Source organism: Zeus faber, assembly GCF_960531495.2.
Source record: "Zeus faber genome assembly, chromosome: 7".
In the NCBI taxonomy this organism is placed as follows: domain Eukaryota; kingdom Metazoa; phylum Chordata; class Actinopteri; order Zeiformes; family Zeidae; genus Zeus; species Zeus faber.
In genome coordinates, this window is record NC_137203.1 from 2,654,827 (window position 1) to 2,667,832 (window position 13,006).

Consider the following 13,006-nt stretch of genomic DNA (forward strand, 5'->3'; position numbering starts at 1 on the left):
GTCGTTAGTTGTGTTTGTAGGAAGTCGTTAGTTGTGTTTGTAGAAGTCGTTAGTTGTGTTTGTAGAAGTTGTTAGTTGTGTTTGTAGGAAGTCGTTAGTTGTGTTTGTAGAAGTTGTTAGTTGTGTTTGTAGAAGTTGTTAGTTGTGTTTGTAGGAAGTTGTTAGTTGTGTTTGTAGGAAGTTGTTAGTTGTGTTTGTAGAAGTCGTTAGTTGTGTTTGTAGAAGTTGTTAGTTGTGTTTGTAGGAAGTTGTTAGTTGGTTTTGTAGAAGTCGTTAGTTGTGTTTGTAGAAGTTGTTAGTTGTGTTTGTAGAAGTTGTTAGTTGTGTTTGTAGGAAGTTGTTAGTTGTGTTTGTAGAAGTTGTTAGTTGTGTTTGTAGGAAGTTGTTAGTTGTGTTTGTAGAAGTCGTTAGTTGTGTTTGTAGAAGTTGTTAGTTGTGTTTGTAGAAGTTGTTAGTTGTGTTTGTAGGAAGTTGTTAGTTGTGTTTGTAGAAGTTGTTAGTTGTGTTTGTAGGAAGTTGTTAGTTGTGTTTGTAGAAGTTGTTAGTTGTGTTTGTAGGAAGTTGTTAGTTGTGTTTGTAGGAAGTCGTTAGTTGTGTTTGTAGAAGTCGTTAGTTGTGTTTGTAGGAAGTTGTTAGTTGTGTTTGTAGGAAGTTGTTAGTTGTGTTTGTAGAAGTCGTTAGTTGTGTTTGTAGAAGTTGTTAGTTGTGTTTGTAGAAGTTGTTAGTTGTGTTTGTAGGAAGTTGTTAGTTGTGTTTGTAGAAGTCGTTAGTTGTGTTTGTAGAAGTTGTTAGTTGTGTTTGTAGGAAGTTGTTAGTTGTGTTTGTAGAAGTCGTTAGTTGTGTTTGTAGGAAGTTGTTAGTTGTGTTTGTAGAAGTTGTTAGTTGTGTTTGTAGAAGTTGTTAGTTGTGTTTGTAGGAAGTTGTTAGTTGTGTTTGTAGAAGTCGTTAGTTGTGTTTGTAGGAAGTTGTTAGTTGTGTTTGTAGAAGTCGTTAGTTGTGTTTGTAGAAGTTGTTAGTTGTGTTTGTAGGAAGTTGTTAGTTGTGTTTGTAGAAGTTGTTAGTTGTGTTTGTAGGAAGTTGTTAGTTGTGTTTGTAGAAGTTGTTAGTTGTGTTTGTAGGAAGTTGTTAGTTGTGTTTGTAGGAAGTTGTTAGTTGTGTTTGTAGAAGTTGTTAGTTGTGTTTGTAGGAAGTCGTTAGTTGTGTTTGTAGGAAGTTGTTAGTTGTGTTTGTAGAAGTTGTTAGTTGTGTTTGTAGGAAGTTGTTAGTTGTGTTTGTAGAAGTTGTTAGTTGTGTTTGTAGGAAGTTGTTAGTTGTGTTTGTAGAAGTTGTTAGTTGTGTTTGTAGAAGTTGTTAGTTGTGTTTGTAGGAAGTTGTTAGTTGTGTTTGTAGAAGTTGTTAGTTGTGTTTGTAGGAAGTCGTTAGTTGTGTTTGTAGGAAGTCGTTAGTTGTGTTTGTAGGAAGTCGTTAGTTGTGTTTGTAGGAAGTTGTTAGTTGTGTTTGTAGGAGTTGTTAGTTGTGTTTGTAGAAGTCGTTAGTTGTGTTTGTAGAAGTTGTTAGTTGTGTTTGTAGGAAGTTGTTAGTTGTGTTTGTAGAAGTTGTTAGTTGTGTTTGTAGGAAGTTGTTAGTTGTGTTTGTAGAAGTCGTTAGTTGTGTTTGTAGGAAGTCGTTAGTTGTGTTTGTAGGAAGTTGTTAGTTGTGTTTGTAGAAGTCGTTAGTTGTGTTTGTAGGAAGTTGTTAGTTGTGTTTGCAGAAGTTGTTAGTTGTGTTTGCAGAAGTTGTTAGTTGTGTTTGTAGGAAGTCGTTAGTTATGTTTGTAGAAGTTGTGAGTTGTGTTTGTAGAAGTCGTTAGTTGTGTTTGTAGGAAGTCGTCTTGTTGGTTTCCTCTCCGCTCCCTGTATGCGCGGCAGCTGGCAGATGGTCTTGGCCTGCTTCTAATATTATCTGATTCTCTGATAATATCCCTCATTATCTTCCTGGGAGACCCGCTGGGGCTCCCCGCCAGCGGCGCTGGGATCAGGTCTGAGTTTGAAGACGTTAACGGCCTCGTTTCAAAGGGGAGCCTTTGATTAGCCGCGGATTTCCGGGTCATCGCACAATCACCGGTGTTAGCTTATCACCATCGTCCCGGCAGACTCGTATAAAACGCCGGGTGTGAGGGGGCGACGGCGTTTAATGCTAATTGCAGGGGTGTAAGGAAAGCCGGTCTGTTCTGCAGGTTTAATGGATGCGGCACTTTGCACAGATGAGCACTGCGCTGTTTTGGCAAAGCCACTACTCGTCCAAAATCCTCTCGGTCAATAAAGAGCTGTTTGCACGTCAGCGTGGTGCCCATGGGCTGCTGTTCCATTTAAAGGCTCAACAAAGTGCAAAGAGAAATGGTTTGTTTTGGACAAATCCTTTCTGTGTTTCTAGATGATTAACAATGTTGTAGTCGAGTGGCCAGAGAGACAGAGAGATAGACAGGATGGATAGATGGAAAGACAGCCACATCCACTTCCTGTCTCCAGGTACATCACTGCCTTTGAGACGGGCGGCCAGCCGGTGACGGACATCTTCCACTTTATTGTTTACGACGGGGACAACAATCGCCTTGACAACCAGATGTGCACCATCACCATAACCTCCACCCCCCGACGCCCGCCAGTGGTCACCGTGCGCAGCGGCATCAAGGTACACACACACACATTCACACCCACACACACACACACATTCACACATAGACACCCAGCCATTCACACACACACACACACACACACACACATTCACACATAGACACACACACATTCACACACACACACACACACACACACACACATAGACACCCAGCCATTCACACACACACACACACACACACACACACACACACACATTCACACATAGACACACACACATTCACACACACACACACACACACACACACACACACACACACACATAGACACCCACACATTCACACACACACACACACACACACACACACACACACACACACACATTCACACATAGACACACACACACACACACACACACACACACAAATACACACACACACACACATACATTCACACACACACACACACACATACATACACACACAGACACACATTCTCACACACACACACACACACACAAATACAAACACACACATTCACACAGACACACATACATACACACACAGACACACACACACATACATACACACACAGACACACATTCTCACACACACACAAATACAAACACACACATTCACACAGACACACAAACATTCACACACACACACACATTCACACATATACACATATTTACACACAAACACACACACACGTACATACACACACGCACAGATACAGACACACACACATTCACAGACATACACACACACCAAGTAAAGAACTACTTATGCTTTGTTTCTGTATTAAATTAATATTTTCAAGTACCTCTCTTTTATCTGGTACTGCACTGTATTTCAACGCAAGTATCTGTTCTTTAAAAAAATATTTTATTTATATTCATATAAAAAAATTAAAATCAGTGACAGGATCAATCAAACTGCTCATGAATGAAATACCAGCTCCATGACTCCACTGCACAATGTGATTGGAAATGATAATGAAGGATCTGCATGACAAAGATGCAGTCGTACTGTATGGAATATTATAGACAAGTACGTTAACTTTTAATACCATCAGTACATTTAACAGTGGAAATGTCAGGTTTGGGGACTTGTTTCCAGAGCAAACACGTGCACGTCCCGATGACGAGTCAAACACAAGCCTGCACCCTGTCAGCAGGGCAGACCAAAACATACCAGAATAACCCTTTTGTGATCGCTGCGTTTCCTGCACAGGAACTGCTGGAATTATTGGCGAGCGCCGATTATTAATAAATGAGAGTTAGAAACATAGTGAACATGTTGGATCAGCTGAAGGGTTTAAGTTGTCGCTGCATAGTTCTCATGCATTCACATACATCATGGTGTGAGGCTACGCTGATGTGGCGGAAAAAGCAAAGTTGCGTTGGATTCGAGGCGCAGCCTGGTGTCTGCAGGGAAACTCCAGTCCTGCATGCTAACTGTGCTAGCTCAACACAGGGCAGCGGAGGGGATCAGCTAGCCTAGCTCCTGGCAAAGTTAGGCCACCACACCTCCCTGCGTCTCAGAAGCGGAGTTATGTAAGCCGTTCATCTTGCGTCGTCATGACGACTTAAAATGGAAACATAAGAATAGACCTTAGTTTAGAACTACTACAGTATAAACTAGAACTACAATAAAAAAGCAATTTACCACCAAAAACCGAAGAGAATAGAAGAAGCGACGCGCCGAGAGTCAGAGCATCACGGGGCTGATGAGCCAACCTTCTGCAGGTCCAGGAAGGTGGGCGGGTCCAGCTGTCGACCAATCACATCCTAGTGTCCGACGTTGAGACGCCCAGGAAGGACGTGCTGGTCTGGCTGCTCAGTCCTCCCAAGCACGGCTTCATCGAGAACACCCGGAGAGGTGAGCGTGTCCTGTGCTTCCTCAGTCACAACTAGAAGGTAAACTCCAGCTTTTGAGCAAATTCTCTTCTTGTTGATCTCACCCAGATTCAGACGACAAGTTCAACACCGGTGTGTGTCCAGTACAGAGCTAGTGACGCGCTGCATGCTAACCGTGCTAGCTCAGTGCATGGCTGCAGAGGGGATCAGCTAGCCTAGCGCCTGGGAAATGGGACAAACACACCTTCCAGCCTCTCTCTCAAAAGCCGAGGGATTTAAATGTTTCTTCTTGAATATTGACGATTAAAAATGAAATTGTGAAAATGAAAGATCTTAGTTGTTTTGAATGCAGCTGCATTCACATCACAACTGTTTTTGATGCAGAAGCATTTAACCTTAATCTGCTGCTGGAGTTTGGGTTGAGGTGGCCAGGTACGAAATATATATATATATATATGTATATATGTATATATATATACTGTATATATGTGTGTATATGTGTATATGTATACTGTATATTTACATGTATATAAATATATAATGTACTTACGTCACCATAGGTGGCCGTTTCTCAATACCAAGTACGCGAAGTCCGGACTTGCTGACTTGGTAGTTCAGACTTGGCAAGTACGACTCGGGAGTACAGACTCCCGGGGACCATTACCATTACCACCGCTTGGTGTGAAATGCATTGTGGGATACTTGTCTGTCCCAAGTCCACACAAGTCACCACCGATGCATCCTCCATCAAATGGGCGGAGCAAGTCCACATCCTGGCATTTGGACTGGACTTGGCTTGATGCGTACTTTGAATTGGAACAGTACTTGGGCTGCGACTGATGACGTTTCACAAGTACACAAGTACAGACAAGAACACAAGTACAGACAAGAACACAAGTACAGACAAGAACGCACATTGAGAAAGGGCGATTGACTCCCACACTGTGACATCACACTTGCAGGTGTATGTTCCTGTCTCTATTTATAACACCTCCACCCAGGGTGCAGTTCACTGCTCACAGAGTGCAAGCTGTGACACATGGCTCGCAGCTCTCCTCTGCCCTGGAGCCTGGTGCTGGAGCCTGGTGTAGGAGCCTGGTGCTGGAGCCTGGTGCTGGAGCCTGGTGCTGGAGCTGGCCTCCTAACTCCCAAATGCAACTCGTCCCCAAGGGGAGCAGGGATCCACTCCACTGTGTTCCGTGTCGGGTTTAACGTCACACTCATTCGTTAGGACTGATGAGGTTACTGAGGAAGTTGGCTCTACATTGGAGAACTACAGCTCGGCTCCGTCTGAAATGTAATACTAAATGTAATACTAAATGTAATACTAAATGTAATACTTGCATATTAATTAGTCTGGCAAGTTAGTATGTAAGTGTTTTAGTCTCAAAACCACAGTATGCATCAAATGTATGTGAAAAGTACCAGGAAGACGCACAACATCCACTGACATATCGTAGCATGCAAACACTGAACAGTCCGCTGGCGAGCGTATCCCATAATGCACTGCGAGGGAAAGGCGCACGTTGCTCTGCAGTGTGGAAGTGGAGTGCTTACATGACGATGTTGTACTTCTACATGGATCAGTCACGTAGTAAAGTACTGGACGACAGACAGCCATGTTGTATGGAGTACGTGATTTAATTTGGCATCAGTACATAAGTACGTCAGACCACCAGGGTGGTCAGAGAGTCCAGCACCAGGACCAGTCCAGGGTGGTCAGAGAGTCCAGCACCAGGACCAGTCCAGGGTGGTCAGAGAGTCCAGCACCAGGACCAGTCCAGGGTGGTCAGAGAGTCCAGCACCAGGACCAGTCCAGGGTGGTCAGAGAGTCCAGCACCAGGACCAGGGCTTAGAGAGATCACAGATGTGTCCTGCGTCGATGCCCATGAACATACGATAGAATCATTTTTCCTCCATTAGTGTGATTCCTACACTGCTTCTACGTGTCAATAAAGCAGAAATATGTATAATAATAACCTTTTCATCTTTCATTACATATTTCTGCTGGGCTGCAGCACGGGACACACACACGCACACACACACACACACACACACACACACACACAAAGGAAGTCTACTCCCTGTTCAGCTCCTGACGTGTAATTTTGGCGTTTTCCATCTTCCTCTGGGGCCGATCTCGTGGTTGATATTGTGACTCTGTGGTTCTATAAATATCACGTGGCATCCTCCCGTCCCCTGAGAGGGGAGCGTTTGTTCATGATGACAGGAGTCCACGGGAATGTGTCCCGAATCCAACCAACATCAGTAACGTACCATTCTCATTCGTGTGTTTTTTTTTTCCTGTTTACTGTAAAAAGTTACAACTTTACATGAAGCTATTTAGTCAGATATCGTGATATACACTCTCCTGATGGAATACATTGTCTCCCCGTGATGAATCCTATGTTCACAGTCGTGTATGTCAGTGTGTGACGTGTGTTGCATTAATCCCAGATACACGCTTTGGTCACGACACGAAGAGGCACAATGAGACGCGATGGACACACGTTTACTCACCGTTATATGACTCTTTAATGTGACGGCGGCGTTGTTCGATCCTCCCTTCACCAGGGGCCTCGGTGGGCGGCTCCAGCGTCATCACTCCCGACACGCCCTTCTCCCTGGACGACCTGACGTCCGACCACATCTTCTACGTGCAGAACGCACGGACGGGGGCCTCGTCGCGCCTGGACGCCTGCAGCTTCTACATCAGCAACGGACACAGCCAGACAGAGGCCTTCACCGTGGAGATAGACATCCAGGTGATGGATAGATGGATATTTCGATGGACAGATGGATGGATGGACAGACAGACAGACAGCTAGATAGATGGTCAGACAGACAGATAGACAGACAGATAGATAGATAGATGGATAGATAGATAGATAGATAGATAGATAGATGGTTAGATGGGTAGATAGATAGATAGATAGATAGATAGATAGATAGATAGATAGATAGATGGGTAGATGGGTAGATAGATTATAGGTAGTGTAGCAGATGAGGGGCGTGGTTAAGCCGGGCTCTGTGGGCTTCGTCTGGTACCGGTGCAGTGTTCTGACTCCTGAGTCACTGGGTGAGTTTTCTCTCGTGTTGTTTGTGTTGTGGTGAGGAGGCGTGGTGCAGACCCTACGGACAAGATCCAAACCACTCTGATCCATTATTCACTTCTTTATGTTCACGTTTTGGCCAGCGAGCCTTTTTGTGTGAGTGGTTCATAATAAAACTCCAGCCGCGTGGTCACTGCCGCTCAGTCTCCGTCTCGTGAACATAAAGAAGTGAATAATGGAAAAGAGTGGTTTGGATCTGGTCCGCAGGGTCTGCACCACGCCTCCTCACCACAACACAAACAACACGAGAGAAAACTCTCCCAGTGACTCCGACTGATCAGCGGCAACGGGCTGAGCGGCTGGGTCAGAACATCTGCACCGGTACCAGACGAAGCCCACAGACCCCGGCTTAACCACGCCCCCTCATGTGCCATAGATACGGTAGATCGATAGATGGATAGGAGATAAGAGAGCAGATCACACAGAGTTTTGGAGAGTTTTTGTTTCCTTTTTCTCAATCAAATCTCATTACACCCCATTAAATAATTTCAGAAGGAGGTCGCTTTAGACACACGTCTGCTGGATGACTTGATGTAATGTCATGTGAGCCAAATCCTTTCCTGTGGCCATCTTGGACTCATGTTCGTCGCTGTGAACGAGCTGCCACTCATCCTAAGTGTGAAACTTGTCTGTTGCACCAACCCTTTAATCTCCCCGTCTCTCTCTCTCTCTCTCTCTCTCTCTCTCTTCCTCCAACTTCCGCAGCGTTCCTTCCCCCGCAGACCCCCGCGCTTTTACTGTGGCGTCCTCACTGCCGAGCTCTTACTACATCTGTTACTCTGCGCTTTTAATGTGGAGCTGCTCCTTGTCAGCGGGGAGAAGTTAAAGTGTGTGATGAAGAGTGTGGCGGGAGGGAGATCACAGGGCGCTCGGCATCAATTATTAAGAAGCCGGGCGGCTCGGCTGCGACCTGCCGAGCCCCAAAAATAACTCACGCTCACACTGAGACGGACCCACAAACAGATGGAGAGAGACAGACAGGCGGTCAGGCAGACAGATGCTGAGCTCGTATTAATGATTTTACACGGAATAAAGTCGGCATCAGAGTAATTTACTTGCGGTGGAGTGTGTGTGTGTGCTGAGATTCCTGTCTGTCTGCCTGCCTGCCTGTCTGCCTGTCTGTCTCTGTCCGTCTGTCTGCCTGCCTGCCTGTCTGTCTGCCTGTCTGTGTATGAGGATTGGCTTCCCTCCTGATCAAACCGGATCTTCAGCTAAACAGCTGTTTAACGGCAGCAATCTGGAAGCATGTCGCTGGATCAGACAGGAACAGGAACCGTCCTCACGGTGTTTGAAGTCAGTGGATATTAAAGGAACCTATTACGCTGCTTTTTACAGGAGTTAATGCAGGTCAACAAAACATGTTTTTGAAGTTTTTTTGCTGAAAACACCACTCAGATTATGCATGAGAGCCAACATGGCTCCAATCCACCCTGTCTGAAAAGGCGCTGTTTCAGTGGGAGGAGCCCCCCACCAGAGGCCCCGGGTTCTGTCAGCCAATGAGGTTTGAGCATGGCTCTCTGGTTTCCTTCCATTTACTCTGTAACTTTCACTTCTTTTACCTCATCAATCCACCAAAATCCAAAACGTGTTGAACAAATCTGAGGTGATAAATAATGGATCCAGTTGCTGAATCTTCACTCCTGTTAGATCTACAAGGCCTCATTTAAAGGTTTGTCCTGACTTGACTCGTGGCCGTGCTCCAGGCTTGTAGGAGACACGGACTCACGCTCGCTGGGATTTTTTTTTTGTTTCGTTTAGACGCCGGAAAATAAAATAAATACATCGAACATAAAAACGCACAGTTTGTATTGGTTTTGTTTGGAGAAACGCACAGCAGATGGGCTGAAGTCCCTGACGAGCCGACGCCGCCTCGCGCAGAGAGTAGAAAAAAACCTTTGGAAACCCTTTGTCATCAGTTCGCCTCCTTATTTGACACTTCGTCCTGATATGAACGTCCCACATGTTTGCGTGTACATGTTTGGTGTACATGTGTGCGTGTGTGTGTGTGTTTACTGAGATGCTGGTTTTGTGCCGCAGACCAAGGAGCAGCGTCAGCCCGTGGTGTCGGTCAGCAGCGTGCACGTGGAGGAGTACTCCGGCGTCGTCATCACCAACGCCTCGCTCAGCGTGCACGATCAGGACACGCCCGAGAACGAGATCCTGTTCACCATCAACAGGAGGCCCTCGCATGGTGAGGACATGGAACACACACACCCTGAAATACATAATGAGGACATGGAACACACACACACCCTGAAATACATTATGAGGACATGGAACACACACACACCCTGAAATACATTATGAGGACATGGAACACACACACACCCTGAAATACATTATGAGGACATGGAACACATACACTGATATACGTTATGAGGACATGGAACACACAGGCTGATATACGTTATGAGGACATGGAACACACACACACCCTGAAATACATTATGAGGACATGGAACACACACACTGATATACGTTATGAGGACATGGAACACACAGGCTGATATACGTTATGAGGACATGGAACACACACACACCCTGAAATACATTATGAGGACATGGAACACACACACTGATATACGTTATGAGGACATGGAACACACAGGCTGATATACGTTATGAGGACATGGAACACACATATTCAGTACTCACACACTTCCATTTTTCCTTCAGGCAAACTGCGCAGACGCCAGTTCTACTCTCAGCCGCTGGGGGCCGGCAGGGTCCTGTCGCAGGGCTCCACCTTCACCTACCAGGACGTCCTGGACCAGCTGATGGTCTACACCCCCGACATCGGCAGTGGCGGTGCCGATGAGCTGGGCTTCACGCTGACAGCCGGCACGCACAACCAGACGGGCCGCCTGGAGTTCACTTTGGGCGTACGGCGGAGCGAAGGGCCCCGCATGACCGTCAACAGAGGCCTGGAGCTCACTGGCGGTAGGGGCCGACGATGGGTCCACAGTCTCATTCAACAATGTCCCACATTGACACCAGAGGTCTAGTTAACTGGCAATTAACAGTAATTTAAAAGAAAGTCCAGGAAACGTAAGGCCTGGCAGACTTCCCTACAAAAATACTCCATAATTATATAGACTACCAGACTAAATATATATATGTTATCATTGTGTGTCATTGTGGTACAATAATAATGGGCCTCATATTTGGCAGTATTATATTCATTATTATACATCATTTATGTTAATTGTCATTTACAGAAATGATGTTGTAGGGACCTGAAGACCTGATTAATCCAGGTCAATTCACCTTGGAGCGAGGGAAAGTTTTTCAGCACTTTTTTAAGGCGTAGCTGTATCCAGTTTTTCGCAGGGAGCAAAATGATGTGCATATGACATCACTTCCTGTGCGCCCCTGGATTCCCGTCTGGCCACACAATCCAACGTGCTCCCAGCAGTAAAACCCCCTGTGTGTATTCATTTATGCATGGATGGTTTTCCTACGTGCACACTGACTTCTTCAATTTATAGTGGAGGGAATGAGCCGTCTCCTCATGTATAAGTAACATAGAGCAGGATTAAATTTGCTGCTAATAGAGCGAGGCAGTCCTCAGAGAGACGGTGTTGGTATGCAGAGCCTCCACCGCAGCATATGATGCACTTCTATGCAAAGTGAAAAGTACTTTGAGGTCGGCGGGAAGGAGAGAGCTCAATTAACATTTCCAAATAAGACGTTATAGCCAGTCAGACATTCTTTGGTCGGATGTTTAAACAACTTCCTGTTTTACCTTCAATCGGATTCAATGAGATTTTGTGGGTCTGGTGGGTCAGAGTGTGCACGGCTAAGATTTATCAGCAACAATCAGCAAGATTTATGAATGACAAATACAGGAATGTTGAGTAGTGTTCATCGGCAGTATGTAACTGACTGTTTCCAGAGGCAGATGAAGCCGGGATGAAGAGCGGAACAAACCCCCGCTCCACGCTGACAAGGGCCACGCACAACCAGACGGGCCGCCTGGAGTTCACCATGGGCATGTGGCGAAGCGAAGGGCCCCGCATGACCGTCAACAGAGGCCTGCAGCTCGCTGCCGGTAGGAGGCAACGATGGGTCCATAGTCTCATTCAACAATGTCACATATTGACACCAGAGGTCTAGTTAGCTGGCTATCAAAGGTAATTTAAAAGAAAGTCAAGGAAATGTAAAGCCTGGCAGACTTTCCAGTGAAAATACTTTATACTTTATACTATACTTTATAATTATATAGACTACAATTAAAAATGTTGAAATATTAAATTGACATACCCTATTTTGAGAGAAGTGTGCAAGAGTGCGTGACTGCGTCATTGTGGTACAATAGTAATGGGTCTCGTATTTGGCACAATTTTATTAATTATTAAACATTTTTCTGTTAATTGTCATTTACAGAAATGATGTTGTAGGGACCTGAAGGCCTGATTGATCCAAGTCAATTCAGCGAGGGAAAGGTTTTTGAGCACTTTAGCCGTGTCCAGTTTCGCATGGGGCAAAATGATGTGCATATGACATCACTTCCTGTGCGCCCCCGGATTCCCCTCCTCTGGCCTCCTCAATAAAACCCCCTGTGTGTATTCATGTATGCATGGATGGTTTTCCTACGTGCACACTGACTTCTTATTATTTATAGTGGAGGGAATGAGCCGTCTCCTCATGTATAAGTAACATAGAGCAGGATTAAAACTTGCTGCTAATAGAGCGAGGCAGTCCTCAGAGAGACGGTGTTGGTATGCAGAGCCTCCACCGCAGCATATGATGCACTTTTGGGCAAAGTGAAAAGTACTTTGAGGTCGACGGGAAGGAGAGAGCTCAATTAACATTTCCAAATTAGACGTTAAAGCCAGTCAGACATTCTTTGGTCGGATGTTTAAACAACTTCCCGTTTTGCCTTCAATCGGATTGTGGCCGACCAAGCGGCGCGGCCGCCCGGACGCCCCGAGTCGGAGCTTTCTTAATGTGTGTCCGTCTGGCATAGCGGGAATGTGCCAAGATTTATGAATGACAAAAACAGGAATGTTGAGTAGTGTTCGTCCGCGGTATGTCAGCTACTGTTTCCAGAGGAAGATGAAGCCGGGATGAAGAGCGGAACGAAACCCCCCCCCCCCGCTGAGTTTTGTTTGTTTCCTCCGCAGGGTCTTCGTCTAAAATCACGGAGCAGAATCTGAAAGGCACCGACGTGGACTCGGACAGCCTGAAGCTGAGCTACGTCCTCACCAAAGACATTGCGTCCGGCAAGCTGCTGCTCTCCAGAGGCCAGCAGCAGCACAGAGTGTCGGCCAAAGGCTCCACGCCGAGCTTCACGCAGGAGGAGGTCAACAAAGGTGCGTCTGCGCTTATATTTCCCTGAAATCTCAGTTACCTGTCAGCTGCCTTTGACACATTCTTGGGTTGAAATCTTATGAAATGTTTCGATGGACCCCGCGTCG

At 45.8% G+C, this 13,006-nt stretch overlaps 1 protein-coding gene across 1 annotated transcript in view; it reads left to right on the forward strand.

The window, feature by feature from the left end:
- Positions 1–13,006, forward strand: part of fras1 (Fraser extracellular matrix complex subunit 1) — a gene marked incomplete at its 5' end in the record, with an annotated part of 136,242 nt that overhangs the window by 95,859 nt on the left and 27,377 nt on the right. The window contains 7 exons of the mRNA XM_080003755.1: positions 2,508–2,670; positions 4,363–4,495; positions 7,048–7,238; positions 9,624–9,777; positions 10,263–10,526; positions 11,482–11,637; positions 12,713–12,901. Of these exons, the coding sequence (XP_079859881.1) occupies positions 2,508–2,670; positions 4,363–4,495; positions 7,048–7,238; positions 9,624–9,777; positions 10,263–10,526; positions 11,482–11,637; positions 12,713–12,901 (1,250 nt within the window). The remainder of the gene's footprint in view (positions 1–2,507; positions 2,671–4,362; positions 4,496–7,047; positions 7,239–9,623; positions 9,778–10,262; positions 10,527–11,481; positions 11,638–12,712; positions 12,902–13,006) is intronic.